This window comes from Melanotaenia boesemani, chromosome 3, assembly GCF_017639745.1.
Source record: "Melanotaenia boesemani isolate fMelBoe1 chromosome 3, fMelBoe1.pri, whole genome shotgun sequence".
NCBI classification, from domain to species: Eukaryota; Metazoa; Chordata; class Actinopteri; order Atheriniformes; family Melanotaeniidae; genus Melanotaenia; species Melanotaenia boesemani.
This window is the reverse complement of record NC_055684.1, coordinates 27,429,550-27,457,335: the sequence shown is the minus strand read 5'-3', so window position 1 is coordinate 27,457,335 and position 27,786 is coordinate 27,429,550. Positions and strand designations below refer to the sequence as shown.

At 36.9% G+C, this 27,786-nt stretch overlaps 1 protein-coding gene across 17 annotated transcripts in view; it reads left to right on the top strand.

The window, feature by feature from the left end:
- Positions 1–27,786, top strand: part of cadpsb (Ca2+-dependent activator protein for secretion b) — a 74,227-nt gene that overhangs the window by 19,273 nt on the left and 27,168 nt on the right. For 8 of the 17 annotated variants that reach the window (XM_041980316.1, XM_041980315.1, XM_041980314.1 and 5 more), the window contains exons 3-12: positions 1,011–1,343; positions 12,298–12,378; positions 12,577–12,813; positions 15,534–15,655; positions 19,621–19,732; positions 20,793–20,932; positions 21,297–21,363; positions 22,659–22,767; positions 22,853–23,065; positions 26,386–26,397. In XM_041980316.1, coding sequence (XP_041836250.1) covers positions 1,011–1,343; positions 12,298–12,378; positions 12,577–12,813; positions 15,534–15,655; positions 19,621–19,732; positions 20,793–20,932; positions 21,297–21,363; positions 22,659–22,767; positions 22,853–23,065; positions 26,386–26,397 — 1,426 coding nt within the window. The remainder of the gene's footprint in view (positions 1–1,010; positions 1,344–12,297; positions 12,379–12,576; positions 12,814–15,533; positions 15,656–19,620; positions 19,733–20,792; positions 20,933–21,296; positions 21,364–22,658; positions 22,768–22,852; positions 23,066–26,385; positions 26,398–27,786) is intronic. The other 9 variants (XM_041980320.1, XM_041980307.1, XM_041980305.1 and 6 more) reach the window with 3 other exon arrangements.

Below are 27,786 nucleotides of genomic sequence, written 5' to 3'. Positions count from 1 at the left end.
TGGCATTTAAGTATGTTATTAGACCATCTGTTTTAGAATAAGATGTCTTGTCTTGCTCACCATATACTGCATAGAGTGCATATCATCACATACAGAACATAAAAATAGCCTTTTGCTTTTTCTTTTATCATAAAGGTGCACGACATGGAGCATGATTCCTGCTGAAGATATTTTACTTAATTCTTGAAAAAGTCTTAAGCTTGATTTAACTTGCTATAGTTCATTAAGACATGATCACTGAACACAATTCACACAATTCACACACTTACCAAAGAAGTAATGTTGATATTTGATTTATTTAAATTTGTTTGTATTGGGTTAATTCACATCCTATCTGTAGTGAATTCTCCCAGAATCTGGAGCAATACTTTCTGACTGATTCACATCAAGTTCATCCTGCAAATCTTTGTTTTTCAGTGAAACATAGACTGAATAACGAGGGTAACGCACCACTAAACCTCGATGTTCCAGAAGCTGCTGCCTTGTAACCATAATGAATGCTAAGAACAGAATGTGACTGTCAGAGTGACAAAGCCGTCAACTCGGATAGTTACTTCACTTGATGTGGTGACAATACAGTCTTGCCTGCCTCTGTCCCTGTTAGCTTGTTAACACAGGCGCTCTGCCTCCTGTTAAACTCCAGCAGCACATACAGACATTTGATTATAACATGCAACATTTTTCTGTTTTTATTTTAACGATATACTTACATAATTGATCCTTTTTATTTGCACAATTAATTTCTTGTATTACAAGTTTACTAAAATTGTATGTTTAAATATGCAAAGATGCAAAATTGCATAGATACAATTTAAAAATAACTGCTTATTTTGGATGTTTTGCTTCCCAAAATATTTGTTATGGAAGCAACACAGATCAAAATTTCAAATTTATAAAAGCAATGGTTTAACTTGTAGCATGTCAACCTGACATATTACTATTGGTGATAATTGTATTTACTTTCTTTGAGCTTATACACTGCAACTAGTGATACACTTCTTCTCACATAGGTGTTCCTAAAGAGTGACCGCGTGGCTAAAATGGTCCAGAGTGGCGGCTTCTCAGCCAACGATTTCAGGGAAGTGTTCAAGAGGCACATTGAGAAGCGTGTGCGCAGCCTACCAGAGATCGACGGTCTGAGCAAGGAGACAGTGCTTAGCTCCTGGATGGCCAAGTTTGACACAATCTATCGAGGTGATGAAGATCCACGAAAGGCACAGCAACGCATGACTGCCAGCGCCGCTTCTGAGCTGATCCTGAGCAAGGACCAGCTGTACGAAATGTTTCAGAATATCCTCGGCATCAAAAAGTTTGAGCACCAGCTGCTTTATCAAGCCTGTCAGGTGAGTTATCAAACATGCATGTGATTTGCACATAGACTCAAGTACTGCAGCATTGAAGTATTTGACTGTTATTCAGGTTGTTGGAGGCGTTCCACATGAAACCGGCTTTCAGAGCAGAGCCTCCCAGCATCATGCTCTATTAAAGTTATTTTCCAAAAAAATCTCCAGCAATAGGTGTTCGCTTTGCATTGGTTTATCACCATAACTTTTTTATCTAGTTTTCTTTTTAACTTATTATTCTGTTGTTCACATACACCACAACATTTCTTTCCTATTAAATGATCACAACATAGTAAGCCATTTACCTTGCTGGACTATAACAGCACCGAATTTAGTAGCCCTGAACTAGAGACTAGACGCCTTGTGACAATATGTCAATCAAAAGGTTTATACACACAATATTAATGATAATAACAGCAAATTAATGAACATATTTTTGTCAAACATGTATTTTTTTATCAGCAGTAACAAAAGGAGCTACTATAAAATCAAATGAGTAGCTTTGAGATATATCCCATAATACCAGGCCAGCAATAGTTCATTGTCTGGGACATATTGTAAGATTGCTGGTGGATAATAGTGACCTCTGGGGTGCTTGTGTCAGACATAACTCTCATTCCTATGCTGTCTTTATTGCTCTCTGTGGGAATGCTGAAAGCAGCACTAATGTTGTCTTTCTACTGACGATTGATTAAAAGTCTTACCCCAACAGGATTTGGAGGAAGTCTCTGACACTTATACATCTGCTTAGTGTTTATAAAGTACGTACCTCTCCATTGAATTTAGCTCTATTAGGCATGCGCTTTGAAGGCCAATTAGTTTTTGAACAGCTGAATTTCCTTGGCTCAAGAGTCAGTCTCCTTTCACCAAATGCTAACCTATAGATCTAAACAGATGGCATGAGTTGCTGTTAAACAAATTAGACTGGTCAGTATTGTTTGAATGTCTCAGTTGGTAAAAATCAATATAGGCTCTGTTCTGCATGAGTGTTCATTAGTGCAAACCTTCTAGTGCAGAGGTGCAATATATCGCCACAGTTCTCATATCCAGTGTGTATTTTCCCTCCCATTCCTAACCTAGTTTTTTCCCCCCTGTTTTTTCTCTTTCTTTTATTAATGCTTGCAGCAGAGGTGTTGGTATAGTTTCAGAAATCTGCGTGCAGAATTTATTACTCTGCTCTGTACAAGAGCAAAATCCAGACAAGCAGTAAACAATGCACTATCATGAATGCATTGTATATGCGACATAAATGTACAGTGCACAGCTTTCACTATGATGTGTCACACGGCAAGTGAAAAATGGGACATGGATACAAGTTATAGTTAAGAAAAGGAGCAGATTTGTTTTAAATGCATATCCTTACATGAGAGAGACCAGAAAGAAACAAAAGAAAATAAACACAAAAGAGACTTTTCTAATTATTCTTGTCATCGTCTTATCGATTTTTGTTGCAGTAATGAATATATGAGACTCTACTAGCGGTGACTTAAGCATCTCTCAGGAAGATATCAGTCGTCATACATTGCCCTCTACTCAATGATAAAATCCTCACCAGCAATCCAGCCTGCATGGTGCAGGGCTGCCTGGATCAAATGAAGGTTTTTAAAGATTGGATGGGATAAAGATAGCACTTTTTTAACTATTATCACTGGAGATTTGCCTTTTTTTTTTTTTTTTTTTATTTTGAAGTCCAAGTAGTCAAAGGAAAGTACTGATCTTTTTATGTCTCATGCTGAAGTTAGAGCAGCCCCTGAAAATGACAAACAGACTGATTAGACTGGTACAGCCAGCTGCTGTGCTAACCTTTGAGTGCGCTCTACTCGCTGACAGCTACACAGTTATTAAACAACAATGACACCGAGCATCACTAGATAAATGTAAGGGAATACATTTAGTGAAAACACATCAAAACAACAATTGCTCTGTTGAAAATGCTTCAAAACAGCTCTGCTTTTGGCTTGATTCCTTCATTTCCTATTCAGTTAAAAGGCAGAGTAAATAATATGTGTTCTGATTTTGTTGCAGTTTGTTACAGAAAAATCTGAATTAATCACTAAGCCAAACATAAGCATTAAATTTGGTTTTAAAATAAAGAGAAAATTACCAGTGATCTGTGCTGTTAAATGCAGTGGGCACATCCAATGAGGACACTGACAGATTTCAGACCAGCTCAGATGAACCACATTAATAATGTGGAGTTTGTTTTAACCAAATCAAAATACTTCAATGTTACATTAAATGTATACACTACAGATATTGTATATTAAGTCACCTTTCAGATTTGGACAGAGTTATCAACATCATAAACTGCAACTTATGTTCTCCTGGTGGATGCAGCTAAGATATCGACACAGCTCAGCAGGTCAGGGAGAAACTGCTTTAGCGATGCATTGGTGAATCCATTAATCCCAGCTGTCTTTGGTCTGTAAGACTATCTATTGATAAATGAGATAGGTGCTGACAGTGATCCTCAGCTATTTATACGCTACTATGAACAAACCTTCCACTGAAAAGAGTTAAACTTCTAACTTTAATTGTTAGAGTTGTTATGTAGTCCTGTAGCCACTGGGGCAAGGTGTGGGCTCTTTACAAAATTAGCACAAGGTAACTTCATTAAGCAGTGGGCATGCTGTCACTTAGCAGCCACAGTACAAGGTTATTAACATGGTCCTTCAATCCATCAAGCATGTGTCTCATTCTCTGAGCTGGTGTGTCGTCTCTTCTGCATCTGCAGTGCCACGTTTTAACTTACAAAATTAATCCAGTTCTTTTCTTTTTTTTACAATTTTATTTTCATTTTTTTATTAAATTTAATATAGCTGCAAGTTTAACTTATTTTGGCATCTAGAAAATATGCATTAATTCAAGGATGAAGGTAGAACAGCTGGATAGCTAGTTTTCAGTTTTCAGCATGTAAAGATTAGAATCAAACCTTTTAAAGAATTACAGTGTCTTCATAATATAATTTCATGATGTCTGGATAAGATGTTAACCCAAAAGCCACTTATATCGAGTTATACTGTTAAATATGATACAGAGAAAATGCCATTCCATTATGTTATAATGGCACATTTTCTGTTAATTTATCAAATTATTCAAACATAAATAATGTTAACACTTCTTAGAGATTTCATTTCCAAAGACATTAAACTAGAGATATTTATTCATACCAACAGCTTCTCACCCACATAAAATTATTCCCTAATATGACATGGCTGATTGAATTACACAAGCCTGGGAGTCAAAGTAAAGCACAAGCATGTCAGGATGAGCTTCCCCCCCCATACTGAGATCTAAATCATAAACCCCCGCCACCCCCAGAGACTGGCATACCATATTTAAATTAGCTCTCCCTTTTACAAATTTTGAAGGAGGCCCCTCTTTTTCCCCTTTAATTTGTCTTGTCAGCGACTGTTAGTTGGGAAATGAGTCCTGAGCGCTTCCTGGTTTAGCCTATAGCTGATATAATTGCGTAATGGAACCTCTTCACTGCACAGAGGCTTGGGAGAGGATGAGAGTGTTTGCCATGCCTGGCGAGCCACCTCTAAGCTGAAAAAGCAGTGGTGCTGAAATGCAGGGTGAAGCTTGACTGCACCCGCTTTATAGAATCTGGACAATGTTTATTACAGGAGAACAAAAATGAAAGATCAAATTTGTACTTGATAGGTTGACTTGAAAACATACAATCCCTATCTCTTTTTTTTCTGCTGCCTATGGTTGCATGGGAAACTTACTGAACTTTTTTCTTTTGTTATTTTAAAAATCTGATCTATTGGTTGTTTCAAAGGATTCTTTCAGATCTTTGATATTTAATTTTTGGCCATCTTGAGACAGAGCAACATACTGTAAAAACAACTATTGCAGCTTTAGAATAAGTTGTGGTAAATTTAATTTTCCTTTTAATATGGGCACAGACAAATATTAGCTAGCATTATTATTTATAGATAGATTGTTTAAAGTAACCTAATAAATATTTCTTTAACACTTCTCTTATAAATTAGTTGTAACAACTTTGGGAAATATCTGTCCCTTGCTACTTTACACAACCAGCTTAACCAGCATGTACTGTAGCTAACTAAAGCAGTGGGAAAATTGTGTAAAGAACGACCAGGGTTGTTTATTGTTCCCTATGCTGCTGCCCTCTCTAGCTGCAAGAAAATTATTGACAGTAGTCATATATTATTGTTTACTCAAAAAACAGAACAGTGAAGTAGATGTTTCTGCTCCAAAGAACTAAAGGAAATTATCAGGTTTTCCCCTTTGTATAGTAATCCAACCCACTGCCAAATAACTGATGACGATTACTTTAAATAAGAGTAAAAGACAGAATGAATCACATTTCTGCACAATGTAAAGGCAAACAGTGATGATTATAAATTTAGAATTTGAGAAAGAGATTTTTTTTCTAAAAAATGTAAACAGATAAGATTTCCCAAATGGTTGTGTAATGCTACATTCACCGAAGATAAGTATTATCTCACACTGTGCGTTCTAGTATACACATGCACACACAGCAAGTCTAAATATAGACTAGCTGCTGCAACTCCTCCAGGTCCAAGCTAGCCCTGCTGCCTAGTCTCTGTTCTTTGCAAGAATCCCCCCTGGCTGTGTTTAGTGTCTGCAGCTAATGTCCCAACCACCACCTGAAAATTTGTCATCAGCTGGGCTGTTAAATACCCTCCCGCCTCTGTTCCCTCACCTTTAACCTGCTGTCAACTTGGCTAACACTAAGGTAGTGTCACTTTCATTTAGCAGCTCTGCTGTCAGCTTCAGCAACCTAGTGAGAAATTTCCCTTTTCACCAGTCTTATTTTCAGATGTGTTTGCCTGTCCACCTGTATTGTGCCTGTGGGTCATTGACAACTATGACCTTTTGGTGGTTGTTTATTTGGGTGCGGTGAGGCTCTGTAGGTGGTGGGTATTAGTTCCCAGAGACCACCCTTGTCTTTTCTCCCCTTTCAGAAATAGGACTATTTTTATTTTTCAATTCTGTCAAGACAGAGATCACTGTAACAAAATAAACTGCTTCCATCCCTCTTTACATTTCATGCTCCACAGTCTCTACAATCAGCTACAATCAGCGCATGGTCACACAGACCAATCTCATCTGCTGCCACCTTTCTCAGTGTCAGTTATGGATTTTAAAGTCTTAAATTTTCCTGGACATATGGATTAAGGTCTGTTGTGTTTTGTGGGTTACTGTGGGGGCAGGGAGGACAGAGATAGGACAGTAAAAATGCACTGTCAGGCGCTGACAAGCCAAGTTGCTCATTTTCAGATGCAGCACTGACAGTTCTTATGGGATTGCACGTGTCAGATGTCGCTTGCACCACAGTCCAGTAGTGCATGTAGCTGAGTGTTTTGACACAAGACTGCCAGCAGCATGGGAAAAGGAGCAGCTGAAGCACAAAATCAGTATAAGAGTAAAAGTCACCGTTATGTTTGTGGATGTGTTTGTTGTTAGATTTTTTTTGTTGTTGTACATAACAAAGCTTACCATTTTTGTTTTTTCTATCACAGTAGGCTAAGCACTCTGTGGCAGATCTGTACTGAGTACCACTGTGCTTTCTGTGCAGACATTCTGCTGCAGCTGGTGGCAAAGTCTGATTTTGTGCTCTACTAAACAGGAACTCTGGGTTATGTAGTAGGGTGGTTGTTCAGTGGCCAACACTGGTAGCACAAGACATCTGGATGACATCAATTCATAATGCACACATCAGTAAACAGAATCAAATCCAAACTGGTAGGTAAGACCCTCCAATCATGAAATGCTTTTCTACTGATTACATGACTAAGTTGGTCATAATTCCCATAAAGCGGCTGCTTTTAACTATGTTTTTCATTATCCCTTCCACTGTATCTGTGTCACTCTCTCAGCTGCTGTGTATTTCTTGCTACACCCCTCCCCATCTGTTACTGGGACATCAGCTCATTCTCTCTTAAAAAGGATTGCGGAAGGGGCAGAGAATCAATATGGTAAAGCTTGAGAGACGAAGCCCGTTAATGTAATAGAAGTGGGTGAAATACCAAAAGGCACAGAGAGGTCAGTTCTGGCATGTGTCCCAGCAGCAGGAGACCAAAGAAGTTAGAAGCTCTTTATTAATAGAAACAAGTGTTCTGTGCACTATTGTTGAAGATTTTTTAAAGTGATCAAATAAAAAAAATTAAATATGTTGTACTACCTTTCTTCAGCACACCAAACTTTATTCCCTATACTCATTCATACTTAGGATATCTCTAGTTGTTCCAGGTTTCTTACAGATGACACATACAGCTGGCTACACTGTGACTACCAAAGGAAACATTACTAAATGTATTTATACAGACAATAATACAATTGTATGGTTGAATGGTTATTCTAAGGTTCAGCTCAGATCTTCTGATACAAATGAGCGTCAATCTAGAGGAAAAGAATTAAAGAAAAAACGGCATTAAGTGTCAGCCATATTGGATGGCTGAAAAACAGTTTATCTTTGATCCCCAAAAGAAACAAACGGGCAGCATGTTTCTGTGGAGGTAGGGCCAATGTCAGGAATTGATATTAGTGAAATGTCATTACAACATCTTAAAATAAAAACACTTTTCTGGGACTGTACCGGAGGGATGGCGCATTGGTCTCCCAATACTCCAATATTCCTGAATCTCTTATCGTTGCTATCTGGTGGCTGGGAAGAAAATGGCATTATTCAGATAAGTTCCTTCTCATCAAATTATTCAGTGACTGCCTCACAGCTGGTGGGTGGGAGCATTGTTAGCCTGGAAGGAGTTGCTTCCATCAGGATTGAAATTTTCCTCATGAAATAAACATGATTTCTTAGAACAACTTTGTACCCATTTGCAGTGAACCTCCCCTTTAAAGGTACAAGTGGTCCCAAACTATGTTATGTTAAATCCAACACACAGCATTTCAGAGCCTCTCTGCTCAATATAGGTGTGAATTTCTCAAGATTTTTCCTTTAATTTGTTAGCCATCAATATGTGCTCCATCAAACTTAAGACACTGTATTTTCCAGCGTTTTTATAAAGCATGTAAAAAGAATTGATGTTACACTATAACAATGAGCCGTGTTTCATTTTCAATGTGAACTCAGGAATATATGGAAATGTTTGTGACTCCCAAGGTGCAACTGTGCTACATATATGTCTCAATTAGGTCACAGACCTCACAGAGTTAACACTGCTGACTGGTGAGTCACAGTATCCAATCTGACAAGAATGAGATGTGGAGAAATAAGTCAGGAAATGTGAAGCATATACAAGAGGAAGAAAGAGACATCAGGCATCACCATGATTTTCTTGTCAGTTCATGTAAAACTCATTTATTATTGATATAAGAGAACCACTAGTATCTCTGCTTTTAATTACTGTAGGCCAAGTGTTCGGTTAACAGATGTCAGACATTTGTGTATGCCATTAAAATCTATCAATACAGGCAGGTTATATGTTTTCAACTGCTGGTTTTTATAAAGAATGTCAAATGTCCGATACCTCATTCAAGGCAAAGCTCTTTTTTATGGTTGTCACTGGTAGTTTTATTTTTAGTGCCCACTCAGCTTCACCATTTCAGAGAGCTCAATTATTTATTCTGCTGGCTGAAATCAGCAAGAAAAAGAAAAAAAAAAATCAAAGTACTTGACAGGAAACAGCGTCTGGTCCATTCATGATTTCTGTTGTAATGGTAATATATTTCTAGTGAGAGGAAGAGGAATTCTTTTGATTTTCTTCTGTTCACGTAGGCTGGCTCACCAGGCTTCCATGATTACAGCGAGGCAGAACAAACTGGAGCTCTGATTAGCCTTTTTACGCCCTGCTGTAAAATTTCTTATAACTACCAATCTGCATGAGAATGTTTGGGAGGGCACGTCACATTTTTGTCTAACTGCCCATCAGTATCTTTGGCAGCCCCTAAACATTGGGATGGTCTCCCTCTTTCTGTGAGGTCTGCTTTGTCTAATCTTTTTTCTTTTGTCTTTTACTGTTTATTTTATCATTGTTTGTTTTTTTTTTTGTTTTTTTTTTTGTATTATTGGTTTACCTGTGCAGCACTTTGGGTAGCTATGTGAAAGCACTATTTGATTTAATTTAGCTATTACTATTCCCAAGTCATTGTCCAAGTTTGCTTTTTAATTTCCCATTTTTACAAAAGTGAGCTTCCCTATCTGAAATAACAGCTCACAGAAATAAAAATCACAAACATTTGTCAGTTACATTTTTGTGTCTAAAACAAATTTATCACAATTATAAAATTTTAGCAGTCAATTATCATATTAATCTAATTGCAATTAATTGTTCATTTTTGTCCATTGGTATAATATAACCCTGCTAACAATCCTATACAACATTAAGCCCTCAACTTTATCACTTAGAGGTAACTTAAATAAGTGAAATAAAACACCTGATTGATATTATGATTATTAAGAAGATTGTTCTAATTATACAACAAAATTATTATTATTATTATTATTATTATGAGAAAATTGAAATATTCTGTTTGTGTCCTAAAGATTTCAGTGTTTCAGATTTAATTCACCACTGAAATCTGAAAACTAAACCAAGTCTGAAATGCAAAATTCAACTAAAACATATAACTGATCAGTTCACTCACATTGTTTTACTATTTTTAAAACACATTAATCAGGGTATTTCCATTAAAGTCTTAATTTAAAGTCATTCTTAGATGTTTTACAACACTGTTTTTACAGTGTAATGTGTGAAATTGTGATGTAGCGCTGCTGAATACATTTAATTAAACCAATTACCCAAAGCCATGTTTTTAATGTTACATGTCAAAAGCAGGGCGAAGAACAGAAAGTAACGGCACTGGCTGACTTTGTTAATTTGTTATTAACCTTACAAAGATTAGACCAAAGGGCACAAAGCTTGTGTCACCGTGGAAAAAATACTCAAACCTAATGTCTTGATAGGCTATTGTAATTAAAGGAATACACACTCACATGTGTTGTATTCAGATTAACTGTCAAGACTTAACTTGACCAGATTCCAGCCAATGTTTACAAGGCACACAATACAGTAGTTGAGGTAATTTGTCTTTAGTTATTTAATAAATTTCACTATTAATTTCACTGCAAAACAGATTTAGTTTCTATTATGAACATAATAAGCAAAAGAAATGATTTTAGATGTATACTGAAAAAATAGTGTTCTCTTAATAATTAAACAGCACATGAATAAGTGATTTGTGTTTCAGAATCATTTGCACGAAGCTAGAAGGAAAATAAATGAGATGCTGAATATGAAGAGGAAAAACTACAGAGTTACTCATGTATGAACTAATTGCTTTCATGATGAAAGGCTTATTTCTCTTGTCTGAGTTTAGAAGTTTCTTCATTTTACTGATGTGCCAGCAGCTATAGCTGAAAGCTTGCGTGAGGTTATGGAGATATTGCCCACATGAAGGTTTTATTTGTTACTTATTCATGACAGTTTGACAGAGCTCCCTAAGACAAACCTACTTTCACAGGAGCATTTTTCAAGATTTACTTCTCTCCTCAGCTCATTGCCTTCAAGTCTAAAAACTTTCTGAAAAATTAAGTTGCAAATCCTTAACTATGTCATTCAACTGCAACATCTTTCCCAGTCTACAACTAAATTTTTAGTAACAGTTGAATGATGCAGAAGATGTTGCACTTTTACAATAGAAAGATCACGTACCTGCATTTGTCTTTAAAAATGATGACATACATGCATTTTGTAAAGCCTGACATGTGAAGTAGGGGAAAAAATAATGTGGTCTATATGGAAACTGCTGATTTGACCTTTAAACATCTGAGCTTTTTTTTATAACTATTTGCATAACCTTTGGAGGCAACCACTTTGAAAACTAAACTGTTTTCTGATACACTGTCTTTAAACTTTTTACACTGTTAAAAAGATCCCAAAGACCTACTAATATCTGTCTTTTGGGTGCAATATCGAAGTGTTCAGTCAACATGCAGTCCCACTTAAAATGGCTGCATAACAACGTTTTTTATTGGCTCCATGAAACATGAAACCAATGGGAACTTAATGCCCAGGTGCAAGTGCCAATTTTCATGTTGATTCTGCAGTGAGGCCAACAAGAACTGTTACACTCCAAAAACACACTTACCTACTGTTACATCTCACATGGAAGTGCTAAAAAAGTATCTCAAAAGACTGTGATTATCAGCAAATGTGGTCAGTGTAATGTTGCTTCATGTTGTCATAGCTACAGGCTTGTCCCCTGGAAGGTCATGACCAACTGTAGCCGTATAATGAAGATAAACATACATTTATTAGCAGTTGGAAATCATTTAATTGGCTTGTTTTAATGGATTTCCCATGTTTAAAAAACAAAAACAAAAAAAACAGAGTACTAAACATAGTACTCTTGCTGTAAAAACGGCACATGAATAAGCAAGAGGAGGAGGGTTGGTAATTTTAATCCAAGAAATGTCACATAACACAGTTTCAAGCCCCACATACAGTAATGCAATATTGTACAAAGTTCTGTTGCTTTCCTACTTCTCTGTTGCTGTTGCTGACAACAGAAAAAGTTGCTACATTGCTGCTAAGTTCTTTTTAACCCTCACAGTGACACCACTGTGTTTATGTGATGTGAAAATGCAGATATCATATATTCTGAAGAGACACTTGGGTGGGTTGCCAGATCTCTGTGATCTGCTCATCATGTTTGCTTGATTGCTTGACTTCACTGATATTTTTTTAAGTGATTTATGACTGAGAAATATATTTAAACATTAATTACAACATAAAAAATGTATCATTACCAAACCCCAAAACGATCATTAAAGCAGGATGGAGCTAATGTTTATGTTTTATTAAAGGATGTTTCTGTTTTTAAATGAATGACTTGGGAGATTGGATGACGTTTCATGCTGACACCTGGGTTTATAGAGTATTGCATGGTCCATAAAGTAGTCCAAACTGACTTTCTCCTGTCTGTTTACCAATAGCTGGACAACCTGGATGAGCAGGCTGCACAGATCAGACGAGAGCTAGATGGTCGTCTTCAGATGGCAGACCAGATTGCCAGGGTGAGTCAGACTCTGCGGGGGTGACTCAGATTGTTTTTAATATGCTTTGTTATATAGTTAATATGTCATTAATATGGTGTAACATTATAGTGTTAGTGTCCATGAAGAGTAGTGCTTTTTTTTTTTTTTTTTTAATCTTCCACTGAGAAATTTCTCCCTGAATGCATGTCTTTTCTGGGTCTTTCTTGTTTTTGTTAGCAGGGTGGAAAATTCCCCAAATTTGTGTCTAAAGAAATGGAGGCCATGTTCATTGAAGAACTCAAATCTTCAGTCAATCAGCTGATGGCCAATCTGGAGAGCATGCCTGTGTCCAAAGGTGGAGAGTTTAAACTGCAGAAGCTAAAGCGGGGCCACAACACCTCCATCATCGATATGGGCCAGGAGGATGAGAACACATTGTCGAAGTCTGATGTGGTCCTATCATTCACTCTGGAGGTAATGATGTAATGAGCATATGCAAACATCGTCATGCATTACTATGTTTTGGTCATTTTAAAGTCAAATTGTGGTGCAAAAGTTTAGGGCACTAAAAGTAAAGTAAGATCATGTTGTTAATAGTCTTTTTTAAAATAAAGTAACCTGATATTGTGTAATAAATACAACATGTTCAATATTATTTCAATAGTTTGCAGAACTGGCCACAGCTTCACTCCAGATTGAGACTTTTTAAGCCTCTTCTAGATTAAATCTCAATACTAAGTGGGGCCTTACCTCTACAGGACACTGATCTCAAATCACTTCTAAATTATTTGAGATCAATGCCCTGGGGAGCCTTATCAACTTAGTAAGGGCCCTTGTTCATTTTATCAGCTAGCTTCAACATCTAAATTTCTCTGAGTTTTCAGCTGTAGCCGGAGGGCACAAACTAAATCCTGTTAGAAGATACACTGAGTGAAACTACATCAGCCTTAACCTGAGCTAATAAAATCCAAACTGTTGTCAGGTAATTCGCTGCTACGGACTAAGTATAGAACCAGACAGCACACCTGTTCAGGTGGATGAACAGACGCTGCATGAAGAACAGATTGACACATACACACATACTTATACGCACAAAAAAAGCCTTTTACCTGCTCCTTAACGGGAAATATGACTCATCTTGTTATCGGCTTGGCTGAGATGAGCTATCACCACAGTGCAGACAGCAGTCACACCTCTCTCCTTATGATGCAGTGCTATTTCAGAATCAGGAAGCACGTAATGTACAAAGATGTGCAAAGAATGTGACCCTGTTTGGTTGCTCAGTGGTGGGCAACACATTTGAGAGATCTTTGTTTCAATTATTTGCACAACAGGGAATATTTGATCATTTGTCAGAAAGAGAGTTTCTGTGTGGTTTACCACAGAAGCTGCTTGAATTTCCTCAACAGCTGGGACGATCTTTTGTTGGAATCATATTGATATCGCTTGGTTATTTTCATCGTAAGTATGACAAAAACTAATGTGATGATGCTGGGGAAATACAGTGAGCTGACTTCTGTTTTATTTACGGTCCAAGTTAGCACAACATGATGCACAGGAAATGGAAATCTTAGGAAATCAATGCAAATAAACCAATTTTATGCTATCAAATTATAATTATTTCAATGACATTTTCTATAATAATGTACCGTAAATAAAATTCTTTAAACAAATGTATGAAATTAGTCAAAATAAAACACAAATTCAACTATATTTTCAGCTTTACGGGATTAGAATTTATCACTGAATGATGGTTTTAGTTGTTTCCAGCTTTTTTCTCAGAAAACATTCAATGAAGACAAAAAAAAAAAAATTGTCTTAAGTTCATCAGATATTATAAACACATTTAACAATTCCAAAAACTAGAAGACAATTGGCCAAGAAATCTGTTTCATCAGTTTGGAATTGTACCATAAAATTTCACTTCATAAAACTCTTCAGATGCTTTTAAGATCTGGCACTAATACAGAGAGAGAACAACAAAATGCAAGTTATCTAATGAGTTTCAGGCTGACCTGGGGCAACGTGAGGAGAAGGGATCAGCCTGTACCACACACTGCACACTTAATTACTTCAGGCTCCTGGGGAAAATGAAAAGACACAGAACTGATGGCTGCAAAAATGCTTGTAGATTAACCAGAGTCTTTCTGATGTACTATGGACAGATAGACAGATACAACTAAAGCTGAGTTTATAGACAACAAAATTAAGCTTATAAGGAAAAAGAACATCCTTCTCACAGTGAAACATGGTGGAGGCACCATCATGCTATGGGGCTAAATTGCTGCTCCTGATATGGAGGATAATAAATATATCAAAGGAACAAAAATAAAAAAAAGGTTACTAAGGCTTTTTATAAGAAAAAATTGGTCAGTGAGTCAGAGAACTTCATTTGACAACCACAAACACACATAACAACAACAAAGGGAACTATTTTGTTTCACTAAAAACCTGAAGACAGCTGAAATCTTCCATTGTTCTCTTTTTAAAAATCATTTGTTGCTGTAAATGCTGCAGTTTACAATTTCAATCTGTCTTTTTAATTTCATCAGTCTTGAACAAGTGTTATTAATTTGCATTTAAAATTTCCTTTAATCTGATCGCTTGTCTGTATGTGTACTCACAGCATCTTTATGTCAGTCAGCCTTATACAACTATTTACTTTTGCCACAGCTCAAGTGTTTGTATTGGATTTTTGGACTGATAGTATATAAACAGCGGCAGTGAATGAAATATATTTGCACAATGAGGACAGTGGATCAAGTGGAAACTTTTATTGAAGGTGAACTCTTCCCCTGATGTTGCATATTTTTGCCTTAGGTTGTTCCACTGAAATCCACTTTTGCAATATAAAAGTTACTCCAGGCAGTGGGGTTGCTGCATAGTATTCAGTGAGCTGTTAAAGACCTGGTTTAAGACTTTTGTTGGCTGATAAAGCCTGCAAGCCATTTCAAGGATAGAGAGTTGCAGTGTCAAGAGAGGATATCTGCAATCTTTACACGCTCTTTTAGTAGCAAATCAGCCAGAATCTATTGTAAGGCAAAAACACTCACTGCAAGTGTGAGTAGTCCTTGTAGCTAGAATAGTATTTCTGGATAGATTTGTTGCTTTCTCATCTACTGTTGACCCTTCTGCTCTCTAACCCTTCTCAAGAGATGAATCATTTCTCGTCTGCATCCTTCTGTGCTTTCCAGGTGGTGATCATGGAAGTGCAGGGGCTGAAGTCTCTGGCTCCAAACAGGATTGTTTACTGCACCATGGAGGTGGAGGGAGGCGAGAAGCTCCAGACCGACCAAGCAGAGGCATCCAAGCCAACGTAAGTGTGCACACATGCACATTTGTTTTTCACATGTCTTTTATGTGAGTGTAAACAATGTTCATAGTAGAATTCACAGTCTACCACATTTTAAATGTGATACAGCTCCCAAATGTTTAAGGCTGAACACAAGCCTGCTTTTCAAGGAAAATAAATCATCATAAAATATTTAATGTTGCTGCCTTCTTTTAAAAAAGCCAACAATAGTTTTTTGTTTTATTACATTAAGGGCAAGAGGCAGGATGATAATGACTCAGAATCACATTAAATTAATTTGCACTAGAGGATGCACTTGAAACTACAGCAAGCATGTGGTGCCAAACTTTCCCACATCTTAGTATTTATCTTTGTTGCAGGGAGACATTCTCCATGCTCTTACAAGCGCTCTCAGTTGCCTCATTCCCTCTCAAAATGACTTTGCATGTAAATGACTACCTTTGAAGAAAATGGGCCTGTTTGGTGAACTAAAGCTTCTATTTGCTAATTTTCTTCTCTAAAATAATTTATTATGTCTTTATTGGTATATATTTTAAACCTGTACCTTTAAAACACCTGCATCTCATCAGTTTAAAAATGTCATCTTGTCAGCAGATCTCTGAACCTTTCTCTGAATCTCTCTCTTTGTTATGTTAAAGCTGCTTGAGCCATTTAAATCTGGCTTTTTTTACTGGCTGATTTCCAATGCAATCAGTTTCAGTCTGAGAAATTTTTGCCACTACATAAATTGTTGTACAAAATTTAACTATTTGATGTGTGACTGGTGCAGTTGACACTGATCCTGAACTGTTTTGTCACCATATTTCTTGTAATGACATGCCACAAGACTACACCCATGTATTTCTCGCTAAATATAATTTCCCTTTATATGACTAAAATACAAGTGTTGTGCAGTACAAGATATAAGAGAAATGTTCATGAAACATTCATGCTAATATGAGCTATTTTAAGGTCCGCACATCTTCCTCCGATCTTCCTAATTTAACAGCCTTTTTATGGAAAGAGATGGAGAGACATGAATGAGAGCAGGGATTAGAGGAGAACAAGGGAATGTGTGTGTATGTACTTGTGTTGCATATGTTGTGGGGACATAAATCTATTCACACTATCACATTGTGTGAACATAAACTTGAAAGTGAAGATGTGGTTTATGGTTAGGGAAAGGCTGACTTTATATTGTATTCAATTTTAGGTTAAATTTCCATAGAGTGAATATGAATTAATGGACATGTGACTGGGTTTGTGGCCAGCTAAATGGTTGTGTAGAGAACTCAAATGTGCATATGCACGCACACAAAGAAAGTAAGACAAGATGGTTGTTAATCTTCACACTGCTTCAGGTTATTTGCATACAGTAATTAGAAGTGTTCAGCAACTGTGTGCTCAGACTGACATTCAGCTTACACTATTGTGACTACATTAAACTTTGATGCCTTGATGTTCAGGTTAATATGGTTGATTTTGCTGTTTTCCCATTTGAGCCACTTCAGCACACACAGGGTTTGATACATTTAGGAGAAAAAGCGGCAGGAGCTTGGTACCGTCATGTCCATTAATAGACCTTCCATTGAGCCACAAGGTCACCTTCATGCCAGAACAATGGTTCCATGGGAAATCAACACAACTCACTACTGACTACACACTGTCAGCCAGCAGCGTTGCTCCTCTTTCTCTATATGCTGGAGCAGCAGCATCTTTGTGGAAGTTAAGTGGGAATTCATTATGAGTGCTAGAAATGCTTACAAAGAAAAAAGAAACAGTCTCCAAAAGTTAAAATGAATACCATTTTCTTCATGCTTCACAACACAGCTGGAATTCAATCATTTATCCATCCACCCATTTGCTATACCGCTTATTCCAATTTAGGGTACCGGGAAAGCTGGAGCCTATCCCAGCAATTAGCAGGCGAGCGGCAGGGCAGATCCTGGACAGGTCGCCAGTCCATCACAGGAAATTCAATCATTTATATTATATTTCCAAGGCTGCAAAAGGAAGTATAAAATGCTATCAGCCACAGATGTCAGCATGAGCTATAGAAGCACACATATGATGTGTAAAGTGATTACAATAAGAAAACTTCAACTTATTATTATTCCAATGCCTTCTGCATAAGGGCGTACTGTAGCCGGTGATGAGTTTTAGTTTTTATTAGTAGTTTCCTGTCAAAAGATTGGCCTAATTTTTTTAAAACATATTTTTCTTTCTATACTTGTCACCTATGCACAGTACTGCACGAAGTAATACACTTGCATTTACTGTTTTCCTGTAACTTAAAGTGAATACAAGTGGATTTTGCCTGATATGATTCTCTTATACTTAAGGAGTATCACTTTAGGCATTTTATCTGATTTCATACATTTCCCTCTAGATCAAGAAAGGCTTATACTTTTTATTTTTGCACCCTCTGATGTGGAAAATCAGTAAAAAGAAAATAAAAAATCACACTTTCTGTTAAAAACAGTACACATTGTCATTCTAATTCTTAGTTCTTCCCATACATTACACAAATTAATCATTTTGAAAGTAATAGTTGCTTGTAGTTTAATCACAGCTACTTTAAAAGGAGACTTTGGGCATTTTAAATAGGTATCTTGAGAGGTTTTAGCCTTTTTAGTACCAAATGTTATAATTCAAACTAAAAATTAACAGCAAAGAAAAAAACTTGTCCAGGGCAGACATCTTTTAAGCTGTGGAATTTTTTGGGTCGTATTACTCAGAAAGGATACATTTACTAGATATTATTACAGTTGCAAAAACAACCATTTGTTATTTAGAAATATAGCAAATACTCTTATGCATGTTTTAATCCACGATTGTCTGGTCTATGCTTTAATAGCCAGTCCCATCGCCAATACTTGTTAGTACATATGATTCTCTCCTGTCGAACCCAAAATGCTCAGAGGTGACTCACTTTTTTATTATCTTCTAGCGAAGAAATCATGTCCCTCCACTAAAAAAGCCCCAGACAAACAGAGGGTTGAGTCTACATTGTTCTGGCTCTCCTGAGATGCTGAGCCCTGCAAGCTGCTAAAGGCTCCTCAAATGCTACATCCAATTTTGTATATTCTATTCTCACATTTGACTCATAATTCGGTCTTTGAACACCATGTAAATGTGAGTTTCCTGCAGATTTTCCACTTTCCACCCCAAGAAGGATGATGTACAAGACAGCAGGACTGCTGAGCCTCTCTGACCTCTCACAGTGTGAAAATGAGCTTCAACGCGTCCCATGAAGTGTTTAATGTGAAACTGAGCTTCTCGTTTCATTTTCTTTTCTAGTTGGATATGGATCAGAGCATTTTTTTTCCTTTTCATTTTGACTTGCTTTTGAGATCTGCCTGAATTAAAGGTTTTTTAAGACAATAAACTTTAAAAATTGGAATCTCAGTTCTGCTCTCTGTTGCAGACCCACAAATTCTCACCAAGTACACCTTTGAGTTATTATGTACATAAATAGCATGAGTGCATTTCAGTAAGTGACAGTGACAAAGAGGAATAAAGTGAATGTGTGTGTTTTTTTTTTTTTTTATCTTTCTGTGGTTATATCCTGACTTTGAATTGCTGCAAATCCATGTGACTGCAGTGTTTATTCTTCAAAAAAAACACCTCCAACCAGTCCCCCAACCTTCTCCTTTCCTGGTAAAAAGACAAGCAACTGTCTGCGTATGTGTCCAAAAATAGCTACCTCTCCTTTAATGTTCTGTATATTTCAATCCCAACATCTCAAACATTCATTTAAGTTTGCATTTAAGCATGTTTTATTTCTTTGATTGCTATCATTTGTCTTTGTGGACTATTTTTCTGACATTGTGTATGTGATTCTCTAGTAATAGTTATCAATGACGGGAAGCTGCTCTCCCTGACCAAATTTAATCATCAACATAACAGATGAATTCACTGTATGGCAACACGGCCATCATGCTGTCATGGAAGTTAACCTCTGGAGTGTGTTATGTTGTGTCTTTTAGCTGGGGGACCCAAGGGGACTTCACCACCACACACCCTCTGCCTGCTGTCAAGGTGAAACTGTTTACAGAGAGTACAGGCGTGCTAGCTCTGGAGGACAAAGAGCTGGGCAGGGTAACACCTTTGTTTATTTTTTCAGCAACACACAAATGCTCTGACCTCAACACAGACATAGAAAAGAATAAAGAGGGCTCCCAAGTCCCAGAAATGAACGCCATAACTTCTTTTGTTTGTGCATACACCTGTTAAAACATTTATTGTCATTACTTTGGTTATTTTTTTATCCAATTTAATTGGTTTAGGTTAAGGTTTGGTTTAGGTTAAATAAAAAAAAAAAGAAAAAAGAAAAAAAAAAGTAGAATCCTATTCTGATTTTCATAGGCATATTGCACCTGTGTTATTCAAGGAATAAATAAATTCTAATAAATTCTGTTACATTTAATTACATTTAATTAAATTAAACATTTAATAAAAAAAAAAATACCTATAACCTCAATTTTCTGAGCTTATATTTATGTGTGAGCATTTTTTTAAGTACAGGATAAATCATCAACACATTTTTCTTGGATGTTTACACCCAGCAAGTGCTTGTGTTATACCACGGCTAACCTTAATTATACTTCTGCACTTTAGTAGCAAGATCACAGGAGACTGAAAAGAAAAAAAAAGTAATAAAGACTTTCTTACAGCAGACTTTTTTTTGTTTTATTCAAATTTCTTCCAACTAAATCTAATACAAATGTCAAGGGAACGGCAACAGAAATCTGTTCTCTGTGTAAAAGTGACAGGTAGTTAAGGAAGCGGTGTTGCTGTTTTGCGTTGGGGCGGCGGCGCCTCAGACGTCCCTGTGGTGGCGATGACCTTGGCTGTGACAAGGCTCTTTGATCTCCCACTGCAGCGGAGTTGGCAGGAAAGCAAGCTTCCTCAAAGCTCTTTAAGTCAGCAAAGAGAGATTAGGCCTCCTCTGCGGGAAGGCTGAGCATTGCGCTGTTCTGTTACTCCATCACCACTCACTTTATTATTTTTTCATCAAGCATAAACACACAATCACCAGCCACTGCAAAACACTGACTGCTGCTCCCAAATCTTGCAAAGGATGAGATGTAAGATAAGCTACCTGGATATCACTAATAACATCTGAGTCTTACATTTGTGGTCTCTTTTTTCTTTGCAGGTTGTCCTTCATCCAACACCTAACAGCCCCAAACAGTCAGAGCTTCATAAGATGACTGTGACCAAGGCTTGCCCTGATCAAGATCTCAAGATCAAACTGGCCATACGTATGGACAAACCACAGAACATGAAACACTGCGGGTAAGAAATCCACTGCCAGGTCAGATGCATAGTGATCTTCTTATGTACTTTTCATTTTCCGAGCCTCTCCTGTGGAACTCCATCCCACTCAGCTGCTTGGCCTCATTTCTGTTCATAGTGCTGTGGAAAAAATACTATGCAGTGCACTACTCCCCCTGGTGGACACCAGTGTGTAGTTCTTCTTTTTTTTAAGAAATTTCCAACACTTTCAAAATATTTAATCCACTTTTAATAATTTGTCATTTATGTAACCTATATTGCTATTTAGCTTAAAAGCATCAGTTTCTATTGTTTCTGTTATATAGCTTGTCATAAATGAATTACTGAGATCTGTTAACTACATGTCACCACACTGTTTTGGCAGGTATCTGTGGGCTTTTGGAAAGAATGTTTGGAAGCGCTGGAAGAAACGTTTCTTTGTCCTGGTTCAGGTGGGCTGTTGATATAAAACTGAGTTCAGCCTAATTGTCTGCCTGTGTTGATGTCTTTTTTGTGATCAAAATGTAGCCCATTGATTGAATTTTAGAGTGTTTCATATAACCCCTCTAAGACATAATATTGAGAACATCCTTAGAATAAAGGGCTAGTTGTGATGTTGTGTGAAATGCAATAATAAAAATCCAACAAAATTATTTGCAAATTAGTTGAAACTTACACCAAATCAAAAATGGAATAAGGAAATTATATTAGACAACTTTATTCTGTTTTGGCTCAATGCTTTTATATCAATCTTTGGGGGGTTTTTAACCTTCTTTTCTTGCTTTACTTGTAACTTTTCAGCAGTTTATTTTTTTATTTTTTTATTTTTCTATTCCTGGATAATTTAAACAGCAACAATATAATTTTGCTTTAAGGGACAACACATTTTTAAATTAAATGTTAAATACAGACTCTAAGAAATGTAGCTTGTTTAAAATTATTTATCAATTTTAAATCAGAGGCCAAGAAAAGATAATGAAAACTATGAAACAGATTTTTTTTTTTTTTTTTTTTCGTAAAACTATTTTTAATGACAATGACTAATCTTGACTGCAGGCAGTGCAGTTTAGTCCCAGTCTTTAATACTATGCATCCAAGCTATTCTAATACTTGCAGAATGAGATTCAGTTTAGCTTTTAATGAAATATGCAAGTATTTCCTTGTTTATCTTTATTTTTCTTTGCATTGTAAAATTTAACCTGTTTGTTTTTTTTATTATTAATATTAAATTATCATTTCTTGAGCAGAGAATAATGATTAAACATTATATATTATACTTATTAACAGCTGAATACTTCTACCTGGACTCTCTCACATCTTTTCTCCGGACAGACTCGGCCTCTCTGTAATGCTTTTTATGTTGTTTGATCTTGTGTGAAGAACCACAATAAGATTTTTTATCTTCTTCTTCTTCTTCTAAGGACACAATTTTCTTTCTTCTTGCATCACATCTCCATCTTTTGCCAAACTTTTTTTTTTAAAGAATATTTATCAAGAATATTTATCAAGTTTAATAAAAAAAAATATTCAGAACAATTTTTTTTTCAGTTTTTGTTTTGTTTTGTTTTCAATAAAATGTTAAGATTAAGTTATTTGTAAATCATTGCATCCTTTTTTGTATTACTTTTCTACCTCTTTTACTTTTAATTTAATTTTTCAAGGAATAATCAAGGATTTAACTTTCTCTTTTTTTTTTTTTTTTTTTTTTGCACCTGGTTTATGTAACAACTATCCCTTTGTGTTGTAGGTGAGTCAGTATACATTTGCGATGTGCAGCTACAGAGAGAAAAAATCTGAACCGCAAGAGCTTCTCCAGCTGGATGGATATACTGTAGACTACAGTGACCCACAGCCAGGTGAGACATTAAGAAACAATAAAACTGCAGACACACATATGCACATTACGTAAGCTACTTTGTCTTTGGTATCATATTTTCTCAGGCTTAGATGGCGGCAGGGCTTTCTTCAATGCAGTGAAGGAGGGCGACACTGTGATCTTTGCCAGTGATGATGAGCAGGACCGCATCTTGTGGGTACAGGCCATGTATCGGGCCACTGGCCAATCCCACAAACCTGTCCCACCCACTCAGGTCCAGAAACTTAACTCCAAAGGGGGTGCTTCAGCACAAATGGATGCCCCCATTTCTCAGTTCTGTAAGTAACCCAGAACACAACATGGTCTTTTAAGCAGAAAGCAGTTTCCAACCACAAAGCAGTGAAAGCTCTAACCCATAACTGTGTCACGCCACTCTGCAGTCACAAAACGTGCTAGAAAGAACTAACACACAAGCACGCACACACCTGCATTGATCTCTCACAGATCCCTCCTGCATCTGATGGACTTCCACTCATTTGTCACCACTCCCACAGTGTTTAAAGGTGCAATTCCATGCTATTCCATCAGTCTGCTCACCAGGACCAACCAACCTGAAAAAGACTCCATTGTACAAAAGCAGGAAACTCGCAAATTTTGTACAGATATCAAACAGATCACCACACATAAGATTTGAACATTCAAGCCTGCTGGGGTTGAATTCTGACTGACAGTGCCAGGGTGTGCTGCTTTTGTCCATATCATGGGCCTGTTTAAATCCAGTTGCAGCTCCAGGGGGCTACTGTAATGCTAGCTGTGGTCTCAAATGCTTCTACAGCCACATTAGATGGCCAATCCAGACATGTTTAAAGTTTTAATCAATCTGTCACTGTACTTGCACCTCTAAGCAGTCCCCAGGTCAGGTAGCAAAGTAAAGGTAAGACTGTCTAAGTCATGTGGCATCTGTACCAACTTCTGTTGTAAATGTCTCTTGTGTCCCTCCTCATTCAAGAAGGATTTAAATTCAGGAGTTTTTCTTCACTTAATCTGTATTTAAGCAGGTTGGTTTTAATGCAATCATTCTGTCAAAATTCTAACTTTAATTGTGCCTTTGCCCGTGACAGCACTAACATGGACCTCTTACTAAACTTAGTATCACATATTGATTAACAGCTCACATTAATAGATCCTGCTATTCAGAAACAAACTTTTTATGTGCATCTTTTGAGTCTTTAGGCTAAGAACAACTTCTTTTTCAACTGCAATTGAAGCTCATTCGAAAACAAAAAACCAACTTCCAGGGTTGCACCTAAATTATTAATAATAATTATAAAAATCCCCAAGTTTTCTCCACTTTTTGTCAAATGTAACAAAAGACAAAAGTTGGGTCAGTTACTCAGAATCCTATCACATTAAAGTCTATGTTGTTCCTCCATTGGTTTCTTTGTTCAGTATGTGATCGTTCTTGTGGTTAGTTAACTCCTCTGATGCCAGCTGTTGCCATTCAAAGCCTCCTCACAGTGGCACAGACCTCCTTCCCCTCCCTGAAACATTATGGCACACCACGCGTACATGTTTCACCCCCTGGTGGTCTTGAATGGCACTGGGACCATAACATACACAACCCTTATGACTCTGCTGCAGTGGAAAAAGAAAAAACAAAGAGTTCTATGAAGGTTCTGAGCATGCCGCCCTCACTCCATCCATGTTATTTACTTTCTACATAGCAAAGTGCTTTAATCAACATTACATGTGTTCTATTTAACAATGTGTTGGACTTTGTATGTTGCAGATTTTATAAATCAAATTAGTTGAATAAATTCACATCCTTGTGGTCACTGGTATTTTGTCAAAGTTTTAGAAAAATTTTTTTCCTCTCTTCCTCTATCTCCCTGTCAGGTTCGGCACTGACATATAAAGACTAAAGAAAATAAGATTACAATAAAAATAATAAAAATATTAAGGGCAGCCATGTATATAACATGTCTCCCTTGGTAGAGCAAATCTGTCAAGCAAAATATGGCACACAGACCACTGTTCTGTATGTTAGGATGCTGGACAGGACAAAAAAAAAAAAAAAAGATAATTTTATGCAACAAAAATTTTTAACAGCTAACAGGATGTGCAATAATACGAGACATTAAGGGGGCCTTGTAACTGCATTAATCTCACAGTCCCATTGGGTGTGAAACCAGGCAGTGCAAATGCATTGTTTCTGACTTTTAAAGAGCTCAAGTCAGCAATTAAGTGCTCTTTGCAAAGTTTGAGACAATTTTGTAAAAAAAAATTTAATTAATGAGGTTGAGATAGCCTGAATTTAGTAGTCCTTCTTCAGGACCCAAATATGCTTCTGTTTCCCATTTTAAATAACAATGGCTTTCAAATTCCACACCTATGTTACACCTGTCCACATAATTATGACTTTTATTTCGCTATAATTTTTTTTTCTTTGTCCTGACTTTTCTTAAATTACAAAAATACATTTCCAAAAAAAAAAAAGAAATCAAGTTGTTATTGGGATTAATAAGTATCTGGATTTTTTTCTTTTGGGAAGGGGATCAAACAGTGATGGTAATGAGAAAATATTATTTTTTGTCAGATGAGTGTGAGTGAAGGCTCACCTGATTGAAGTTTTAAAAACACATTTACTGACTGAACTGTCTCACGCTGTAGCTTACAGTTTCGCAGCTGGCATTATGGTCGGCAACTCTTTTTTAATCATGAGGTACAGGGTAGGCTCCCACAGTTCAGCCAGATTTAGGAAATTGCTTCTCAGGAAGTTACACTCATAAGGAACTGTGAACCACCACAGACTGCAGGATAATTACTGCCATTCCTTCCTGCTTTAGAAGTATGTAAAGTTATTTTTGTCATTAGGAGAAGAAAATAAAACATGTAAACACAGCATAAGAAAGGAAAGAATTGTATTTACATGTGTATTTTGTTGTGATCAAATATTTGCTTGGTTGAGGTGGAAAAGAGAGTCCCATTGAAAAAGACACCTCACATCACGCTTGAATTTGTTGCTCAGACTGAGATAGGTTAATGTGTTTTTTTAAATCATGTTCACGTTCTCACTTAACACATTCATGTGATGCTTTCCAGGACCTTCATAGTCTCTTTTCCTTCAAAAAACAACAAAAACTAAAAGAAAACAAAAGATAAAGGGATCTTTTACACATCAAACTGCCTGTCGGGTCTCACTTTCTGGTGTATGTGTATGTGTTTACCCTTGTCCCTTTTAACAGGGAACCTTGTGTTCGATCACACCGTGTGACAGTACTTAATGTGTATCTCTCAACTCCTTAAGTACTTGTTTGCAATCCAGAATAAATAAACTGCAGTAGAGTGATGAGGATCGTAAATTCTGTCTTCCTCCCTTTCTCTCTTTCTCTCTCTCTGTTTTCCTCTTCTCTCTTTAATATGCCTCAACATCTGTTGTTCACATATCCTCACATGTGCTCACACACCACCACCCACAAACTATCATGTTGGTATAGGTTGTTGTTTTTTAGTTGTGTTTTCTTCTTCATGCTTTGCCTGGACCCTTTTTTAGTAATTCAGCTGCTAGGTCAGGGTCTCTCGTGATTGCTCTCCTCCAGCCTTGTTGCTAGTCTTTATGTTATTCTGGTTTGTCCCTTCTTACCCTGCTGTCTTCTAGCTGGACTCAAGGGTAAGTGCTTCCCTGTAGCCGGCACTGCTCAGATAATCCCCGCCGATTATCTGACAAATGCAACGTTCTTTCTCTCTTCTTTCCCTCTTCTCCTTTTTCACGTCTCGCTTCATGTCTTAGATATTAGTTGATTAATTTTTTTGTTTGTATTGTTTTTAATGACCTCAGCTTGAGGATCAAAGTATAAGCATCCATTCGTGCCACTATAGGATGCATGTATTTTATATCTAAGAGCTTAATTTTTTACTTAGTAATGACTGAAGTTTATATTATAGTTGTTTCTGCATAATTGCCTTCTCTCTTTATGCTTATTGGTGACTGGACCCCTCAGAGTAAAGCAACCAGATAATGTTAAATGGTGACTGATAGATTAGCTTGGAAAGTACTTTTGCAGAATAACAACATATCCAATTTACTATCAGTGATGCGAATATCAAGAGCTGAAACTTGTCTTTTATAGCAGTTAATATTACCTTAAAAACATCAGATTTTTTTTTTTCTACTCAAAGATAGAAATCAGTGAAGCAGTGACTTTTTTAAAACATATTTGATGTGTTAGTGTTTATTTTCACCATGCTTTACTTCAGAGGGCTCAAATGCTTTTAATTCTTTTTCTTTGAGCTTTTCTTGATGAGAGTTGGCAAATATGTATGCGGAGTATTCTGAATGCCAAAGACAAGGAGTAGCCACTGCCGCCCCTTCTTAAGAAAAAAATACTCCGGAGCCCCCTCCCCACTCCTTCCTCCTGTAGTAGATGGGCCTGTAGATAGAGGCTAGACCGGTCTTACACCTCCAGAAAGGAGAGGTCTCATTTTGATTTCTTTTGACTGCCCTTGTTTGCCTGAATAGGAGAACACCTGTGTCATGTGTCCATACTTTCATACAAATACAGGAGTTTTTGATTCATTCCCCCATCTCCCAGAGAATGATACAGTTTTGCCTCTGTCGGCTTCATGCTATTTACCCATGTATTTGCACCAAATTGTATTGCTACCCTATTAGATTTTTCCGGTAGTGGTATGCCTGTTAGTGTGCTCCTTAGAAATCATGAATACACTGCAACATATTCAAGTATTGTCAACTTGCAAATGCGTAGAGAAGAAGAAGAAAAAAAAAAGGAATGCAAAAAATGAAGGAGATACAATGCAAATCTGAAAATGGGTCTGCAGATGTGCATGACATTTAAAAGCTTACTGAAAGTCACTCTGTTCTCCAGCATGTTGTACTTTATAAATGTTTGCAGAAGGAATTTGATGATTTGTTTATTTTAGTTATGGTTATGAGTTATGATAGTGTTACTGTAGAACTGACTGTCACTGGACTTAAACTTCAATGTTCAATCCAACCAATGGAAAGGAAGCTCACCCACTGTGTCTCGTAGTGCAGCTC